The sequence below is a fragment of the Scaptodrosophila lebanonensis genome, unplaced genomic scaffold (genome assembly GCF_003285725.1).
Source record: "Scaptodrosophila lebanonensis strain 11010-0011.00,11010-0021.00 unplaced genomic scaffold, SlebRS2 tig00001418-arrow-arrow-pilon, whole genome shotgun sequence".
Classification (NCBI taxonomy): Eukaryota; Metazoa; Arthropoda; class Insecta; order Diptera; family Drosophilidae; genus Scaptodrosophila; species Scaptodrosophila lebanonensis.
In genome coordinates this window covers 2,210,696-2,231,142 of record NW_022060744.1, presented here as the reverse complement: position 1 = coordinate 2,231,142, position 20,447 = coordinate 2,210,696, and the positions used below count along the sequence as shown (strand labels likewise).

Below are 20,447 nucleotides of genomic sequence, written 5' to 3'. Positions count from 1 at the left end.
AAAGCAAGCAAATGAAACCAAAGATGGGCTCAATAGAGACGTACGGATATGTAGTCTTTGTTTTTTGTTGTTGTTGGTTGTTTTATTTTATTTTTTATTAATCACTTCTTAAGCATTAGTTTAGTTTTTTTAGTTGTTGTTGTTTTTTGTTTTTCTTTCTTACTCTCTTCTGGTTTTTTTTTTTTTTTTTGCTTATACATGTTCTAGAAAATATGAATTTCATTTTTTTGTTTTTGTTTTTGCTTTTGCTTTCATCGTCGTTAGCTTTGCTATTTCATTGTACAATAGTTGAATATATATGTATGTATATATATAATATGTGTATATATAATAAATGTATATAACTCATGTCGTATGTATGTATATATACACAAGCACACAGTTATATATCAGTGTATATGCAGTGTATATATAGTATATATAATTTTTCTTTAACTATACATTGTTTCATCAATTCTTGTTTGGTTTTTGGTTTTTCTTAGTAATTTCCTTGTTTCAGCTCGGTTTTATGGGTTCTGTGAGGGGTGAGTGTTTGGGTGTTCGGATGGTGGGGGGAGGGGAGGGGTGTGTAGAGGAGAAACATAAACCATAACGTTTGCGTATAAAAAACATGTCATGTTAGTCAAATGTATGTATGTAAAGGTATATACTCGTACATAACATCTATAAATAGTAGTACATATACATATGTATGTATGTATCAGAATCAGAGATTGTTGTTTTACAATTTAGGATGCACTTGCTGTGAATCGCTAGACGATTCTGAAGGTCGCTATGTGTGTGTGTGTGTGTGTGTCTGTGCGGAGTTACTTGAAAGTAGCGCCTTTATATACAGTATATGTATGTATATACTATAGTATGTGTATCAAAAAAAAAGGGTATATTATGATCTCACTGACTTACTCAACTACGCTGGCACTTTACTATATATACTGCCCATCCATTTGCTTTGCTGCGATTATACAGTTTACAGTTTTTCATAATATTTTGTTGTTTCGCTTATTTGTTTACCACTGTGCCTGGGGCGATTCAATAACCGCCTGGGCAAGGAGAAGACCAAGTTACCGTTAAGTCGTTAGTTAGCTTTTTATATAAATAGTTTAGAACAACGCCTCGTGTGTAAATGTCTGTGTATATATATATATATATATATATATATATATATATATATATATATATATATATATATTTGTGTGTATTTGTCATATTCTATACAACAAGTTTGTTTTGATTTGGTTTGGTTGGGGTTTTCGTTTCCATCTGTTTCGATTTCTTGTTGTTTTTTTTTTTACGTGGAACTCCGGGTCTTAATTTATATAACACGAAGCTTATTATTTTTGTTTTGTGTGTATGTGTGTGTGTGGAGGAGTATCTTTGGTTGTGTTGGTGTACAAGTACTTCTGTTAAATGGTTTGCGGGTGCCTCTTAGTAGGGATACAAATTTTTGCGCTTCAACTCCATGTCCAGGTCGGCCAGCTGTTGCAGAAAACCATCGTTGGGACGAATCTCACGACGCATGCGCACCGTGCGTATCGCATCGACGGCAGACATTTTGCGACAGATCATCAGATAGGCCAGGACGCAGGTGGCCGATCGCGACATGCCCACCAGGCAATGCACCAGGATTTTGCCTGCAAGTACGAGGTAATTAGTATTTCGAGCAGACAGCGAGAGTAAGAAAGAGGAGATACCAAAAGTCAGTATTGCAATATTTCTTCGTCACTAGCTAAATCTTCATAAGCATACCATAAATAATCGTGGTATATTCTCACACAAATAGATAAAATACAATTATAGTTGGATGTTTAAACAAACATATTTCATCACTAGCTTAACAATGAAAACTATATCTCATTACAATATTTTTTCGTCAGAAGAAATTCATAGATAATCGGGTTATATAACTCATACAAGTGGATATGATATCAAATTGAATTTGTCATGAAATATAATACATTTCCTAAACATGTTTCGTCACTAACTTAATAATGAAAACTATACCTCATTATTACAATATGTTTTCGTCACTAGCTAAATCTTCATAAGCATACCATAAATAATCGACATATATAACTTATACAAACAGATAAAATATCAAATAGAATTCGAATACAATTCCTGTTGAATGCATAATCAAACATGTTTCGTCACTAGCTTGATAATGAAAACTATAGTATACCCCATGTTGCTCCATTGTTGCAGCTCATATCTCTTTCTTCTTAGAACTCAGTTCTGACTTTCCGTCACTAGTTTTCAGGTTTACGTATCAAGAGAGGAAGGCAATTACCTTCACCGTCTTTAATTAGTTAATTAATTTATTTTGCTTAAATACAGTATTCACAGCGGCATTTCGTCACTAGCTTCAATTAATATTCAATTAAATGTGTGTACTATTTGGTAACTATATCTCCAATATTAACTTAAACAATTTATATTTTAGCGTGCTCATAAAGTTCTTTTCTTGTGGCATCAACAAGTATTATCTAGCAGGATTTTAAATAGCTTTTAATATCTCCAGTTAAAAGATTAACATTAATCAGGTTAGTTTTGATACTCACCGCCGCTGCTGATGGCGCTGTCAATAAATTTGGCTGCCACATAAAAGTAACGCGAGATGTCTGTGGTGGGGGCATCGATCATCGGGAATCCCATATACCTAAAAGGGCATTCCTTATGTTTCCGTCTACACATAGTTTTTGTTTTGTTTTGTTTTGTTTTTTTTTTTCGACACAAAACACCGCACATAGCAATGCAACAACAATGCAATTGGCCAGAGTGAAATGGCGAATGGTGCACATGATGCGTAGTATGTGAGAGAGAGTGCATATTTACAGAGAGAGCGAGAGAGGGAGAGATGGCGAACGAGAGACGAGAGACGACAGCAGACAAACGATGTGCGTGAGTGTTGTTGTGTTCGTGAGAGTGTGAGAAATAAGAGATTGGAAAAAAATTTGGAATTTTGAGTGCTTAAAATAAAAGTATTTATAATCCAAAGGGAACTAATGAATACTAAAAATCAAAATGAGCCGCTCGTTTGCAATAATCATAAACGTAGATGAGCGTGGGCTGTTTTGTGACTTTTATGCTTTATTGTTGCATTCGTAATTGTTCTGGAGCTGTGTGCCTTACACACTTACCTAATGCTTGGCATATCCCGATAGTAACTGTGCCCAGTATCCACCTGGCCATAACGACAGCCCTCCGCGGCATTCAGGACGTGTGTGATGCCCATCAGACGCAAATAAGTTTTATTCTTTGCTGCCGCACTGTGAAAAAAACAATTAGGACGTTAGCAGTGGTAGAGAGTGTCATCTAAAATCTATAGAGAATAACACAACTTTTAAGGAACTGAGCACAACGAATTTTGGAGCTAGTCAATCATTTATAGTTAGAAACGTTACGCAAACAACAAAATAATCACAATGTCATAATTAAATTTTATAGAACATATATCCCAATGGCATTTCGCCACTAGTTTTGAATTAATAATTCATTTTAAACACTACTTGTATGTATCTCCAGTAAAGGTTCATAAAAAGTCAGCTTAGTCGCGTATTCCGACTAAAAGCTCATTGCATAAATGTTTAATTATCATTTCGTCACTAGTTTTGAATGAATATTTATTGAGCATGTATGACATCTTTTTAATATTTTGTATCTAAATATACTAATTGTCAGTTGAGGCATTTCCCCGCATTTTTATGTCTAAAAAGGGGAAACTGCAAACTTGATTCTCTGTAGATTTGGAAACTCTTTGCATGATGAATACTTACGCATCACCTATGTAGATGCCCGGATAAACTTCATCACAGTCAACATCGTGTATGGCACACTCGGATCGGCGTAGGCCCGGCAATGTTCGGCATGGAGCCATAGAGTAGTGCAGGACGCGCTGCAACTGACGTCCTGTGGTCTGTTCAGAATTCTCCAGGCGGCTGGGTGACTGCAAATGGAAATGTAAAGAGAACGTCAAAACATCATGATTTACAATCAGTGGCAATGTTCGAGTATGTATGTGGCGGGCCCCACGTTGGGCGCCAATGCGACAGCTTGGCTGGCACAAAGGCTATGACATTGACAGCCATTTTGTGTAGGACATGTGACTACACTTTAGTTCTCGTTGTATGTCAGGCGCGAAGCCATTGTTCTGCACTTTTCGGCATGTTTACATGCGCCCCAATGTGCAAGCAATTTGGCCAGAACGCAAATGTAAATTTTGCGCCCCTCTTCTTTCAATTTTGGCGGGTTTTTTTTTTTTTTTTTTTTGGGGGGGGGGGGGGTTTTCTGTTGGCAACAGCATTGCCTGTGGCAATTATTTATAGTCATAAAGTTCGCCTAAGGTCTAAAAGGGTAGATACATTTCCTAATAATATACATATGTAATTCAGATGGAAGAGAAAGCTTTACCCATAGATCATGGAAGGTAAGGCGAACTCACATTGGAAGTTTTGAGGACGTTAGTTTGGAGTTCCAAACATATTTGTATATAAAGTCGAATAAGGAGCATTCATGTTCTACAAATATCCTTCCAATGCTCGTATGGGTCTAAAATATTTTACAGAGACAACGTAGAAAGGTCTTATTTATGCTATAGAGACAACGGAGAGAACTTTAGCGAAAGAGTTCTGTCAGGCTAATTCTCAGAGACCATAAAAGGACCAAAGCAAAAATTCTCAGTTGTTTTTCGAAGCTTCCTCTTAAAATTGCATTGCTTTAATTTTCAGTTAATGCCAAACAATACTGTTCAATGTCTTTTCAAGTTTATTGCCTCGGCAAAAGCAAAAGTATAAACCGAATCATTTAATTTTATTTGCCCGAAAATGTATAGGTAGTTTTCACAAAGTCTCATGGCCAAGCAAATCCGCTCACATCTAACTTTATCATATCACCTAAAAGTCATCAAACTCTAGACATTATAGAGTATTTACTGGTCGCTTGGGGCCTTTGTTATTTGCAGGCTGCCAAAAACGTCGAAATTATTGTTATACAGAAAAAAGGAAAAAATAAAATGCAAGTATATAATATATATATGCATACATATATAGAAAAATTAAATTAAACTGAGCTAGGGCCGCAGATTTATGGCAAAGGCGAAGGTCGTGCCCTCATCCTTCAGTGTGCTTCATATTTACTCAGCACCGCCTCTCCTCTCCCCTCAGTGCCGGCTCCAAGGACAACATTAAACTGCGGCGCAAGTGAAAGTAAAACTTTTTTTAGTTCGTCTGCCTTGTCATAACATTCCACAGAGAGAGAGAGAGAGAGAGATTTCTTTTCCTCTTCGTTTTTCCTTTTTTTTAAATACTGCTATACTATATAATTATAAATTGTTGTTGTCAAAAAAAGAAAAAACTTTTGCTTTTCGCCTTGGCATACGACCCTGAACGAAACGAAATGAAAAGTCGTCACACAAAAGTTCTTTCACATTTTCCGCTGATCTATTGTTGGTGATCTGATCTATAGCCTATATACTTGTATATATTATATACATATTTATACATCTATCTAACATATTTTTGTGTGCCTGCATACATGGTATGGCAAATAAGTATGACATATAAAAAAGTCTTTTGTCGGGCAGCATGTGATTTGAAATCGTTTTGATCTGCGGCAAAGGCCACGAGATGCTGCCACAGTGGTTTCAAATTCGAATAAAACCACACAAATAAAATGTAACTTTTTATTTTTCTTAAATACATTTGGGATTAATTAAGCGGGTATTTCGCGTTACGTAGAAATGAGAGCTGCATGCTTTTAGGGACCAGCTTTCGGTTTACTTAAAAGAAATATTTAAAACAACAACTTCGATATAAATGACGTAAATAAATTTTATAAAACCAGCATATTGGTATAAGTTTTTAAATCCTAATAAGTCAAACATCCAAGAACTATCATGACTGGAACAAACCAAAACTCAAACTCAAACATCTTCAAATTCTGTCCATTATGTCAAATACCACGATAAATATCGAGCACAAACTAATTGAATGTCCCGTACTAGCAAGCCCACAAATGAAATACCTCTCTAATAATAACACTACCTAAAACCTCTCAAACCCAAAAAAAAAAAAAAAAACAAACAAAAAAATCTACCACAATATTTTATGAAAATAATAATAATGTAAATTGTATAAATAATATTAAAATGTATAAACCTATATGTATATCTTATACCACTGATAACTCCCTTAACTAAATAAATAAAATGAATTAAATTGATGATCTGCAAAACCCACTCATTTTAACCACTGTGCCACTCTGCAGTGCTCCTTTATCGACTGTGGATTATTGTTTAAATGATTTTTTGAAACCTTGAAGAACACGAAAGTAACAAGAATAATCCAATATTTCTGATAAAATTCTGAAAATTATCTTGATTTTTCTTTAAAGAGCACAGTCTGTAAGGACTTTGAAGCAAACATGAGATACCAAAAATATACCATAGATACTACTTATGTATGTATGGTCACCAATTATTAGCTCCAAAAAATTAAGAATGATTTAGTTCTATGTGGAATATTTTGCCATAATTTTCTATATCTAGAAATTGCCTTAAAGAGCTTTGTCTGTCATGCTAGAAAAATGTTCACAAAAATGGCGGCAATTGGCAGCCTTACTTGTTTTAGTATAATGCAATTAAATTATGCAAATTTCAACTTTTAATTGTAGTTGTTATGTCAACGAGCAAGCGGATATGTTAAACAATAAACAGGTGAGCGCACATGCTTTCTGCTTTTGAGACAATGGACCAATTAAATGGGACACAAAGCTCACAAACCTGATAGTAGTGGGGACTGTATCTATCACCAATGCTGCTGCTGTATCTGTCGGTGAGAAGCTGAAAATGAGTTTGCAATACAAATACAAATCAATAAAGAATATAACTAAGGGAAAACTTAAACATTTTATTGAATAGGATTTGACTTCACATTCAAATAGGCGTACAAATGTTGTGTATAATTTGCAAATATTGGGCTTATCTCTGCTTTAACTTTACATGTGTGAAAAAATAATAATTTGATGGAAATTCAACCCACAAATGGGATAAAATTGTAAACTAAAACAGATAAGTATTGCCTTCACTCTTAATGATATTAACAAATTTTGTCAAAGATTTTACTCAAAAGGAATATTCATCCAAATTTATTTAAAATGTATTTTACAGTTATGGTTGAAACACATTCGGTTTCTTTTTATCTTTTCTCATATGCTGATTACTCAACAAGAATTATTAATCGGTTTTTTATCAACATCAATAATTATTTTAAAAAAAATTTATTAATTTCATGCAATTCAGCCCACAAGTGGGGCGAAATTGTGGCTAAAAAGGACTACAATAAAACCACTGTTAGCTTTGAATTGTGATTCGAAAGTTCTTAGAGCAGTTATGGGAAAGCACTGAACCACAAACAGAATAAAGAAGGTAGTATCGGGCCTAACTTTCCTTTCCTTTTTACCCAAAACCTTAAACTTGTAAATACTTACGTGAGTGATAGTCAGGACTGTAATAAAAAGTATAATATCCTAACAATAAGAACTAATATTTTATTACTTTTAGAGTATTTTACAAATACAATTGATTGGTAGGGTATTCACTATTTTAAAAAAAACCGTAGACAGATACCCTTAAATCAAGAAGTTCTTCAGTGTTATCTATAAGCTGACAAATTTGCTTAAAGAGCGTGCTACTGACTAGAAATCTAAAGTTATAAATACTCGTGCGGTGGCACTTAAATCGGAAGAATAAATAATGCGAAAAATCAGAAGAGATGCCCTGTGATTGCTGCCTAGTAATTGCCGTATTTTTAGCCCATTTCAGAATTCCTGAGTCAAAGCTATGGGTAACATAATATTGAAATTCTTCTCTTTGCTCTTAGAAAAAAAAAAAAGAAACAAAACTTGAAATTCTTTGGTTGCCGTGCGCTCAGGTGGGCAGAAGGCGTTGGCGTTGGCGTCGGCGTTTGACGTTCGGTGTTGGCTATTGGCGATGCCTTGACCTTGTCTCAAATACATATGTGTTGGCCAAATATATGTACATACCCGTATCTATATATAGTACATAATACACATGTCTCTAAAAATACGCATGCAGTGAAAATACTGCAAGTAAGCAAAAATGAATATTTTTTGAAAAAAAAAAACAAGAAATGGGAAAACAATTTACTGAAAATTTTTTAAGGCAATCTTGTTGTTGTTTTTGGAAAAACTTTAAGCTGACCCATTAGGCATTTAGCTTATGAGTCAGCCCGCATGCCACACAAATGCTGGCGATCTCCCCCCTCCCCCATCAGCACCATCGCTTTCCCGACGACAAAAGCAGTCGTGTATATTTTTCTCTCTATGATTAAATGTTAATCACATCGCACTTTGGGGCGCAGGTGGGCGCGGGTCTACACACACACACACATGCTACATACTATATGTACATATGTATATATAGTATGTGGGCCTGAACTCAATCATTAGCGTTTGGCAGAAACCGACACACTACTAAGGTGTGTGTCTAAATTTGTTTCAACAAACGAACGAACGAACGAACCTATACAACGTGCTCTGCCTTCAGCAGATAGAATAGAATAGAACCGAATAGAACAGAGCGTTCAATGGCTGGCAATGTATCTATTAGTTTGCTCACCTGCCCCCCAGCCAGCCAGGCGGCCAGCCTGCATTGTGCTCGACTGTACAACCAGAGTGCGTCATTAGGTCAGCTTATGCGATGCAACTCAGCTATAGTATTACTTTACTTTGTTTATTAACTTAGTACATATGTCCACCAAAATGTCTGAAAATGAATCACGCACATTTTGTCACGACAAGCTATATTTGTATTTCATTGACAAATATAGACTACAACGAGATACGAAACATCCAAAATAAAAGTACAATAATGTCTATTATATATTTTATATTTTCAAAAATATCATGAGTCCATTAAATTGGCCGAAAAGATCTTTCAAAGCGAACAAAAACCAATCTTTGTATATACAAGTATATGGGCTCTAAAATTTAACTCGATATGCCTAAATACCAAAAGAATCGTCACACAAAATTTAAGTAAACTAAGTTTGTGATAGATCTGAGATTAAAGCGTTCAGACAGTCAAACCAATAAGCAGACAGTTCTTTATAATAATGTTAGTAAAAAAGTTTCTGCAAATTGGCAAAACAGATGATTATAACTGCATTTAAAAAAAATTTGATGTATTAGATCTCAGAAGAATGTATACCCAAAAATTGGGACCAAAGTTTATAATAGTTTATCGAATCAAAGCGTTCAGACAGTCAAACAAACTGACTGAGAAGCAGGGGAAAAAGTATAAATACAAACAGACAACTGATTGCTTTAGATATATACATATTTTGTCCAAGTAGAATCAAACTTGATATGCCTAGAACATAACGTTTGGTAAGAAAACCGCCCATAGTTTTTGAAATCAAGACGGTCAGACATTCAAATAAAATTGTGAGTAACTGTGAGACTTTTAATCAAACTCATTCGAATGTTCGCAAATTCAGATTCAGGAACAACCCCTAGGCATAAACGAGAAGCCTTGCCATATAGTATACACGAGTAGACTCGTATAAGTTGTATGCATTTCATTATCCTTTGTTTTATTTGCAACTTCATTTTGCTGGCAAAGCGCTTCCTGCACTTCCTGCCATCGACCGTGTGGCCAAAACTGTGTCAGCTGAGGTCGAGCGGCAAACTGTTGCAGGCAAAGAGCAGAGCACGCAACGTACAACAGGGCGTATGCGATTATGCATAAAGAAATTATAGGGTAATCAAAAGGGCATTACATTCTGAATTCTTTAAATATACATATATTTGCCAACGAATTTGCTCAGCGATGGAAAAGTGAATTAATTATGATAATAACTCCTTTTAGTATAGCTAAAAATTTGGGATGAAAATTCAACTTAAGAGCACGCGAATTTCGCATTTCTTTCACTCTAATTAACTATTTAGCTTATTTTGCAGTCAGCTTCCCGCTTATTCGAAACAAAGTGAAATTCTTAGTGATTCAAGGCTCACTTGAAAATTCGTAAATTCTTGATTTGGATTATATGGCTAATGTCTGTCTAACTGTCAACTCTTCATCATTCAATTATTGTTGCTTTTTGTGATTAATTCAATGTTCGTGTCTCTACTCGGCTACAATGCCAAACATTTTCGACTATCAACAGAAACATTCTTTCACAAATCATTTGAGTCATACTTGTATTTGTGGACTGTCTGCTGTAAAGCCTCATACATATGTACATACTTGTATGTATGTAATTAGCATTGCATTTCGATCAAAACAAACAGACAGCTGGTCACCCTAGATTTGTGCGCATATCTGAGTTGTGTCAATCAGATTTTGTGTGCCAAGTGTTTGTCAAGCCGGCCAAAAGTAGTTCAAACATCAATCAAGAAGGTGGCAACAAACTCTTGTTGTCCTGCGCTCATCCAAACAGAGACAAAAACAACAATAATTTCTTTTCAAAAAAAGAGGCAATAAAAACAACTAGACCGAGTACGAAGAAGAAGAAGACCAACAACAACAACAACAACAACACATGTGCACATGTGCTATGTAAATTCTTAGAAATAAAAATTTGCTTGCTATTTTCCAAGGCCTTGAAGCGAAACATGAAATTTTTCAAAAACGGAAAAACAATTTTCAATGAAAATGTTTTTACATTTCTAGCACACCACACCACACAGCACTCAAGTGTGAGCATATGGGTGGAGAAAAGAGCAACAACAACACCAAGAAGTAGAAGAAGAAGAAGAACAGCATGCCTATATACGACTATGTAATTAATTTCGTTGCACACTTTGGCTAATGGCGGCCACTTTTCACATCAAATTTATCGCACATACTACTACATATGCACATATATATGTGTCCATCGGGGCTACTCATAGTGGCATTGGCACACTTGTGGCAAGGCCTCCAAAAAAAAAAAAAAAAATACCCCCAACATGCAACAAACAACAACTGGAAAGGAAAGGCAAAGTTCAGCGACAATTCCAACCTACAATTACATTCAAATTGCTGTTGAAACTAGGCTCTACTATATATTTAAATTTATAAACAAAAGAGTTCTGCACACCAGTTTTTTTAATGCAAATCTTTCACTAGCAACTATATGATATAGTTTAGTTATCCGATTTGGTTCAAATCGAAGGAAACAGTACAATACTATAAGTTACCAACACACATTCGATTTTGTTGAGATAGCTTTAACAAAAAGATGATTAAAATTCATAAAAAAAAAAAATTAGAGAATTGCCGTAAGAAAATGTTAAAAAAAAATGTGTTAATATTTTTATTTTCCGCCATAAACTACGAATTTAAATATGTACTCGTATATAATTTTCGATGGCAGTAATAGCTATATTGTTCTAATATCCATATAGTCTAACATTTTTGTTATCAAATTAAAGTAGAAACTATGTCAGTGTGAATCAAAATTTTATAAAATTGTTGCATGTCGAAAATGTCGTTTACTTAATTGATAACCAAGTTATTCAAATTGACTTAATTGATGAACATAAATCCAAAGTTTGATCCATTTATAGTAACAGCTGGATAGCTACTAAGACTACTATGTTTCGATAATTTATGATAATCTCCAACATATACTTGTACGACTACATATTTGTCATGAGCTTTTATAAGATTAAAAAGAAAAATTGATTGATGACATGGTTAATAAAATGTTAAATCCATTTAAGTCCATAGCTATCAATCCAGATTATGTTTGAATGATTTGTTTTCACATAACTCACAATTTTTATCATAATATAAAATTGACTTACAAATAATTATTTGATAGAATTTTGTATGAAAAATATTAGGTTAAATTATTCCTTTGAAGTAAAATTTATTTTTGTCCTCCAGCTGATGCGCGATAGTCCTTCCTGTTTCTTCCTATCAGTCTTTATTTTTTTGCCATTTAGGTTAATATTACTTGATTGTCTTCTATTAATGTCTTGGTTTTTATGTTCAAAGTTTTTTCGGGGCTCTCTAACATTTACGTGGCTGGCTAGACGGGCATATAAAGTTCATCACACGACAAGTCGGAGCTATTAAATAAATAAATTACACTAAATAGCTCTAGCTCACACCCAAATAAAGACACCTATGAATAGACGGGGAGCTATGTCGCTCGCTTTTCCTTCCTTTCCTTTCAACGATACATATCCGCTTCAAATATTACCATATAGTACAGGCTATAAAACAAAACGGCAAACGCATTTCGACATACGAGGTTGGAATGTTCAAAAAATGCATTGACATGCAAAGAAAAGAGTTGATGTTGACGCAGCAGACAAGTTTATTGATTAAACAGACAGTCGTGTGCGACTTAAAAACAACAACAAGCAAACAAACAACAACAATAATAGTGTTGTGGTAGAAATGGAAACAATTATTAAAATTGTTCAATGGTTATGCGCCGCATTGGACATCACGTGCAGATTCCCCATAAACATGCTGCATGGACGCCCAACAGGGGGCCCCTTCCCCCCCACACCCATTCAACTATTCACAATAACAACAACGCAAAATATTGGCAACGGAAAACTGTCGCCGTAAGTCATTTGCACGAAAAGTCAACAAATTAAATTTGAAAAACAAATTTTAATGCGCAGTAGTTTTTAATTTGCCTTTTATGGCATGCACAGCGGTCTGGGACTATGTGTTTGTACGAGTAAGTAGCTTGCTTGGGCGCAAGGTTGCAACGAAAGGTTGTTGTGATGCCAAGATAAATAGCGATTTCATAAGGTACGGGCGCAAATTAATCAAATTGATTACATTATTAAACAAGTTACTCTGCCCATTTCACAATTTGTACAGTTTATAGTGCTGCCAGCTGGTGGCCGATGGCGCCCAACGGGGGGCACAGCAACTCATACTGTTAGCTAAATTGTGGCAAACGATATTGTGGAGCACGGCTTGTTTATAGAAGATCTCAAATAAAACGTTTCTCTTGTCAAGTAAATCAGAGGAAGGATTTTGAGCTGGAATATAGTGTACATTTTTGAAAGCCTTTGAAGACTCCATTTGGTTGGTTTACACAATGCCGCTCAATATGGGGCTACATGTAAATGCTTTAACTACGCAACAAAACAAAAATGGAAAGATTTCCAGCAGAAAATTACATTTTTTAAAGGGTTGCTTACTTTTTTCTATGTAATATAAGTTATTTTTATGCATCATTAAATATTGTTTGGGAGCTTGTTTCAAATCGCAGTAATGTTAGAAAACGGCGCCCAACATGGGGCCAAGTATCTTGGTCCAACATGGGACATCAATCGTATTAATTCCAACTCAACTACCCCACTGTCACAGCTTCTTACTTGATCGATTTTTGATATACGCTCTCTGCTCATATCTGTCACATCTTTTTTGGGCATAATTGTTTGAAAAACAATTTCAAAAATAGAACATCGCAAACACTTTCAAGTGGCCGCAAAGCTTATGCTTTTTGTTTAATCAAGCGCAACAGCTGCCAGCACCGACGCGCGCGCCCACAACGTCAAAATATACATAAACTATATACTTGTATGTAGAGAGAGGTACATCTATATATGCATACTCGTATACATACATACTCGTATAAGTTTATATGGATTGGCCTTATATGTAAGAGTATATACTTGTATGTATGTTTGCTATATCTATAGACAGCTGGCTGGGAGATGTACAAATGCTGGCCAGTCAGCCTGTCCTTCTATCGATCGTTCAATTAGCGCTCTGGGCTTGACACTGAACAGAATATACAACAACAACAACAACAACTACAACTACAACAAAGCACGACATTGACATTTCAGCTAAGCTTCTGTGCTTTGTAATTCGCTTTGTTATTGTTGTACATAGTTTGTTTGTTTTATGTAGTTGTGAGTGTGTGTGGTTTTTTTATACATACATACATATATGTATGCCTTTTGAAACGCAAAACATTTTTTAATTTTAATGCACGTAACACGGAAGCAGCGCAGCGAGCCAATTACTCTGCCCACTCCCCCCTAACGCCACTGGGGCCCTAATGGCAAAGAAGCGCAAGAAGAACTCACTCGCTTGACTGCCCCCAACGACATCAACAATACAGGCCAGGAAAAATCTGAAAGCCAGCCAGCTATTTAATTAATTTTCCATTCATTCCCCTGCCACCTCCCACCATCCACCTCCTCGCTCACTTTTCTTTCATTTTTTTTTTTTTTCAAGTTCAATTGATGCGACATCGCCAAGTCGCTGCAAAAATGCCAAACGCTTGACTCATAAGAGGGTGACGTTGCCTGGATGGATAGGCGGGGTTGAGGGGAGGAGAGGTAGGGGGGGGAGTGTAAAATGGAATGAATTGAGGCGTAATATTATTGACCCTCTTCATCTTCTCTCGCTCTGATTTGAAGGTGCTGTGCTTTCCATTGACCGTGTTACAACGAAATTAGTTTATAATTAAGTTAATTGGCCACGCTGGCGTATGAGTAATCTGCTTTAACTGGAAAGCCTATTACAATGAGCTGGCCAGCGGCGGTGGCCCACAATAGGTTTGACCACCACAATGTGTGTGTGTGTGAGAAACAATTCGTTGAGGATTATTTGAGTTTAAGACATTTAAGCTGACCTACAATGGACGTCGCAATGCTAATTAAACGTATTTGCAGTAACTGTAAACATATCTCTGTGTATGTCCAGTCCAAATTATGAAACTCTCTTGGGGCTAAACCTGGGGCTGAGGGGGCATATTTTTAAGAAAAGTCACTCGAAATTTAAATTCTGTTTGAGACATTTTAGATGTTCCAAATATAGCCTACAGTTATGCCTACCCGTGTGTGGGTTTAAAAAATGTCTTTAGAACAGCATTAAAAATTGTGAAACTCCACCACATCTCTTGGGGCTAAATAGCCCCAGGTTAGGCGACATTTTTAAAGAAAAGTCACTTGAATTTAATTTCAGTTTGACACAGTTTAACATATCCGTATGTGTTTTAAAATGTGTTTGAAAATAGAACAGCATTACAAATTCGGATACTTCAAGACACTTCTTGGACTTAACAGCCCCACATTAGGCGCCATATATTTGAGATGTCCCCTGAACTTTACGTTGGCCACAACAAATTTGCATTGAGAATCAAATTTTTATCTACTTGTATATGAGTTGCACTGAAAACAAATTTACAAGAAGCGGGCTACACTTTTTAGCATATTTTCTTCTAGTTTCTGGTCTCCATACTCATTTTATCTTGTTTGGAGTTGTTTGATGTCTGATGTAGCTCCGTCATTCCGTTTTTGATCATTTCCAGCGATTTCAGGTCCTTATCGATCATTGCTTTCAAAGTCTCTATGCCTTGCTGTTGAATGGTCAGCAATTCTTTGATCTGATCTTCCTCATCATCATCGTGTTCGACGCATTCATCTTCATCAGAGCCACTACTTTCGCTACATAGCTTGTCATATATTTCTATCTCATCATCAACGTGTTCGAGGAGTTCATGTTCGTCACAGCTACTACACTCATTAGATAGCTCTTCTTCGATTTCTGTGGGCTCAGCAATAATATCTTTAATTTGGGGAACCAGCGTCTTCAGTTCGGGCGACACCGATGCTGTCACCTTTAGAAAGTGGATCTGTTTGATCATAATTTGCAATATGCGATGGTCGATTTCGGCCCATTTACCTTTTTGATTCAGTAACTTTGTTACGACCTCATCAAGTTTTGCCTGCACATTTTCCAGATCACTGCTAAAATTGTCGACTTGATGCGCCTGATCTTCGTGCTCACGTTTCAAGAATTGCAGACGTCGTTTTAAATCGTGGAAATTGATCTTTGGAGTGAGTATTCTTTTATGGCCCCTAAGCTTATTCTGCCCGCTCTCCAGATAATTCTTTACTTGCGTCTCATCCGGTTGCGTCAACTCGAAAACTTTCACAATACCCAAGTTCCTGAGATGTGCCTCAAGTGTTGTCTGAGTTAGGAAATGGGCCAGCGTAGTGGACAATAAACGCTTGCCATCCGTCATCTCTACATAGATAATCATCTGGCACCCTTCGTTCTCCAGCTCCCTCATCGTGTCCACACTCACGGTATATTGGGGCTTGTTGCCAATCAAAATATACAGGGTCTGCACCAGCTCCTGCTGCCTTTGTGCGATGACAGCGAGCCTTTCATTGAAATTCAGTGCAACCAGACCCATATTATCAGGGTTCGCTTGGATTATTTCGACGGGTGGTGCGCAGGAAGAGTAGAAGAGCTTACCAACGCCCCAGAGAGCTTGCAAATAGTTCCACTTGGTCACAATATTGTCACGCTCATCCCCATAGATGGTGACATTCGAAATAGCATGCGCGATCTTTTCGTCATTCAGTGCAGGCATCTGCATGTTAGGCTGTGCCAGCATAGTGGGTATATTTTCGGCAAATCGGGCCCCTACTTTTGGAGCAACTGGATTGCCCAAGGTGGGGCTTGGCCCGAAAATACGAGAAGCCGCTTCCACAGAGGTAGAAGACGACGATGTCCCTGCCTCTTCAAGGTCGCCAAAGAAGAGCTCTCGCTTTGTCCGCATGCTCGTTTCATACTCAGATGTCTTGTCTCGAGTAGAGGACATGATTGATAATTTAATTTATAGGTACTATAGGACAAAAAGAATTCTTCTTCCACCAACAAATTTTGCAACGATTGTAGATGAACAAATAAAATAATAACAATTTTTGCGACAATGAACTAATTGTGTTCAAATTTAAGAAAAAAAACTATATAAAATGTAACATACATATGTATTAATAAATGAGGAATGACATAAGAAAACTAGTTGCCTATTCACACATGAATCTAATAAGGTAGCGATGCGATATAATCGAGTATTTTTTATAAAATATTTATTTGACTATAAAACTGTTACTCCCTGACATTGCCTTATTTTTTATTTTCCTTTTGCTCTTTAAAAACGGACAATTTGTTCGCCCTTCTATGAATGAATACTTGTACATATACTCCTTAAGCGGGCTGAATTAAAAAAAAAAAAAAAACATAGCTTAATGGCTTTTAAAGGTAATACTAAATGTTAACTTTAAAATTTAAGATGTTTTCTATTTGAAAACAGGTGGTGCTGGCCTTTAAAAATTGAACTTTGATCTCTAAGTTTACACCATTGGCGGGTTAAGAATCCCGTTTAAAACAATCTTGAAAGATGCACACGATTACTTTTTCAAATGTAATTTTCTTAAACTTTGCAATTATTTAAAGCTACACATATTCCCGCATGTTCCCGACTTTTAAAACCGGTACTCAAAAGTAAAAAACAGTGTCACCGAATAAGGTTTGTTGAAAAAAATATATAAAGCTTCCCAGCTCGTGTTCTTTTCAGTGTAGCACTTGAAGTTGAGTGTTTGTGAGTGTAAGCCAAGGCTCAAATGCAAGGTAGAGCTTGGCTATGCAGCTGAAAAATGGCGCACAACCTCTCCACACACACACACACACACACACACACACACACACTCGCTGCTTTGCACATTGAAGTGGGCGGCGCATTTAAATGTGAAGTGAAGGCCCTGTCTTTAACGTTTCTGTACACACATTTGGTCCGCGTCATGTGTGAGTGTTTTTGTTTTTGGCATCTAACCTAACCAACGGCAAAATTTGGGTCAGCAGCACAGTTGCACGTGTGTAAGCCCCCAAGGTCAAAGGACATGGACATGAACATGCCCATGAAGGTGGAATTTGATGTAGACGTGGATAGGGATGTGGATGTGAGAAAATGTCGAGCGGCTCTCACTGCCAGCCTACTGCATCAATGGCCCGGGGCTGCATAGCTAATGTGGTTGAGGTCAGGGTAGTGTGTCAAAACTTGTTAGCTGATTGCTTTAATCAGCTCTTTTGTGGTATTCCCAAATGCTGCAGAATATTGCATTTAGCGTAAAAAACATACGAGTTTTAAGATTATATTTTGCCGTACAGCTCGTTTTTGCTGATCCGGAAAATCAAATCCTGAATCTGAATCTCTAGACAAATCAATGCATTTTTTCTTTCACAAACATGTAGCAACGGTGAAAGCTGATTGACACAAGAAAATCTTTAAATAGTAAAGTCCTGATTATCCCTTTTACTATACTGCAAGTAAAATGGTCACCAAATCAATTGTGTGTGGCCGTGTTTTCACACAGCTACGAACAGCTGATCGGCCAAATTAAAAACAAATCTTAACAAATCTTTACAGATTACTCTAATCTATAATGCCCTTATTGATAAGAATTTGTGCTCGAAAGGAGGTTATAGGGCGACGCATTCACACTTACCGCATATCTCCATGACATCTTTGTAGTACTGCGGCGCCTCCTTCTTCTTCTACTACTTAGCACAAACTCTTCGGCTCCCTCTCACTCAATTACCAGCCCACGTGTGCGTCTCTCTCTATCTCGCTTTCACTCACTCGCCAGCGCCTCTTCCTTGCACACTTGATTGATGGGTTTGCTCCTTGGTCTCGTTTGCTTCGTTCGTTGCTCCCGTTACCGTTACGCGTTGCTTTCCTGTTATTGTTGTTGTTGTTGTTGTTGTTTGGTTACCTTGCATTTGGGTGTTGAGTAAATATAAATAATAGATGAAAGACAATAGCAGCAGCCAGCAGCAACAAAAAAAAACTCTTCCTCTATACACATACTCGTACATATACATATATATGTACCTATATATGTATGTAAATAAGTACGTAGTATGTACGCCCACGCACAGGTGGCGCCTCTGTTCGGTTCCTTCCTTATTCGCACACACGCACACACACACACACTGACAGACACATACGCTTTAACGCCTCTATCAAAACAACAATTCAGAAGCAACAAAAACATCTCATTAAAGTTTGCCACACATTCACCAACACTTGCAACATCATATTAAATGATTCTATTTAAAAAATAAAAAAAATTGTATTTGCATATTTTCACAAATAATTTCAAATTTTGCACTACCTATGCATATACATATACTTGAGAGATCTTGCACGGGCTTTATAATTACTTTTTAACAGCTCCGACTATTTATTAGCAACAAAATGGAAATTCAAAATTTTGCTTGCGTTTTATTTTTTTCCTCTTTAATAGAATTTTTTTGATCTGGTCTGTCCGTTTTATTTGCTTTGCTTCGCCCAAGTTTGTGTTTTTTTGCGTTCTGGCGACGTACTTTTTGCGACTGATTTGCAAAGCCGCTTTGGGGTTGTTTTGTAGGCGTCCGAAAGCTCTTTTTGGCCACCTCGCTCGCATCGGCAGCGACGTCGGAGTCGGCGTCGGCATCGGCATCGGCGGCACCTAGACGGCGGGTATTATTTGTGACGTGTTTAGTGTTTGGCAAAAGCTTTTGTCGTTTAGCTTTCATTTCAAACGGCACGTGTTTAAGCTTTGCCTTTGGTATTCGAGGGCCACACACCCACTGAAAAGAATGTAAATATTTTTGTATTCATACGTAATACTTGTAGAGAGGGAGGATGTCAAGAATTGCAGAGAATGGCTGTTCAGTGTGCGATTGAGAGAAAAGAGAGCAGACATGGCCATCGAGGTTGCAATTTATTAACTTCATAATATGAATCGCGTAGGTCATGTACAGAGCAGAGGCTCTCCCTCTCGGTTCGGTTGAGAATAAAACCTAGGATTGGTCAAAATTTGATAACAAACGTCTGCTGTATATTTTACTTCTTTACGGCTCACTACGCTACGAGTGGTATAAAGCTAAGCTTTTTAATATTTAAGAAATTAAAATTCCTATTAAATGTATTTTTATCGAAATCGGCAAGTTTGTGTTCAATAATTTGAAAATGTGTTAGATTGATTTGGTCTTAATATTGTGCCTTCGCTGGAATGCGGTTACTCCCTGATTTGTCAAAGAGAAGAACAAGGTCTACAAGTATGTTGGCAACATCGCCGGGAATTGTTATTGTTACGTCACGCGATGAGAGCACCAGTTAACAAAACCTGTATTACGCCATACATTTTAACTTTATTCTAACATGGTGCTTACCCCCACATTTTTCTGTTCTAAGAAAATAAGAAAAGTAATGAAAAACACACTCTCTTTTGTCCTAAATTTCCTTCACTCGTTTACACACACTTTAAATATGGAACTATTCTTCATGCAACGATTTATTTATGTTTTTATAAGAGCATCGACAATGAATCAGCTTACGGTTTAGCTATACCTTGCTAGTCATTATAGTACGCAGCAGCAAAGAGCGCAGTTGCTGAATAAGCTTTGTGCTTTGACGCCTCTACGCCCTACGAAAAAGTTCGAGCGTCCATAAAAGGAAGCTCCATTGATGTAAGCAATGATTCAGTCATTCATTTCGTTTCAGTTGGCGGATGACTCGAATCGTTAAAGCGAATCGTATGAATCATTACCAACATGCTATTAGGGTGTTTCGAAATCGACTCCCCCCGCTAGTTGCCGATCTTTTTGAGGTCAAAAACATAAA

The 20,447-nt window shown here is 36.7% G+C and overlaps 2 protein-coding genes across 5 annotated transcripts; both read right to left on the bottom strand.

The window, feature by feature from the left end:
• Positions 1-1,170: 1,170 nt before the first annotated feature.
• On the bottom strand, positions 1,171-19,162 carry LOC115633302 (dual specificity protein phosphatase 3). 4 transcript variants are annotated; one of them, XM_030530714.1, is made up of 7 exons: positions 19,004-19,162; positions 18,286-18,552; positions 6,776-6,835; positions 3,774-3,943; positions 3,138-3,266; positions 2,559-2,683; positions 1,171-1,631 (listed from the first exon to the last, which is right to left on the bottom strand). In XM_030530714.1, exons 2-7 carry the CDS (start codon positions 18,301-18,303, stop codon positions 1,426-1,428), a joined length of 708 nt encoding a protein of 235 aa, XP_030386574.1. In that variant the 5' UTR covers positions 18,304-18,552; positions 19,004-19,162; the 3' UTR covers positions 1,171-1,425. The 4 variants fall into 4 exon arrangements, with proteins under 4 accessions (XP_030386574.1, XP_030386578.1, XP_030386575.1 ...); XM_030530715.1 differs by having other exon boundaries at positions 1,426-1,631; positions 18,955-19,162; XM_030530716.1 differs by having other exon boundaries at positions 1,426-1,631; positions 2,559-2,656.
• Positions 15,409-16,683, bottom strand: LOC115633301 (probable nucleoporin Nup54). The gene is made up of 2 exons (XM_030530713.1): positions 15,671-16,683; positions 15,409-15,605 (listed from the first exon to the last, which is right to left on the bottom strand). Exons 1-2 carry the CDS (start codon positions 16,596-16,598, stop codon positions 15,556-15,558), a joined length of 978 nt encoding a protein of 325 aa, XP_030386573.1. The 5' UTR covers positions 16,599-16,683; the 3' UTR covers positions 15,409-15,555.
• Positions 19,163-20,447: the final 1,285 nt, after the last annotated feature.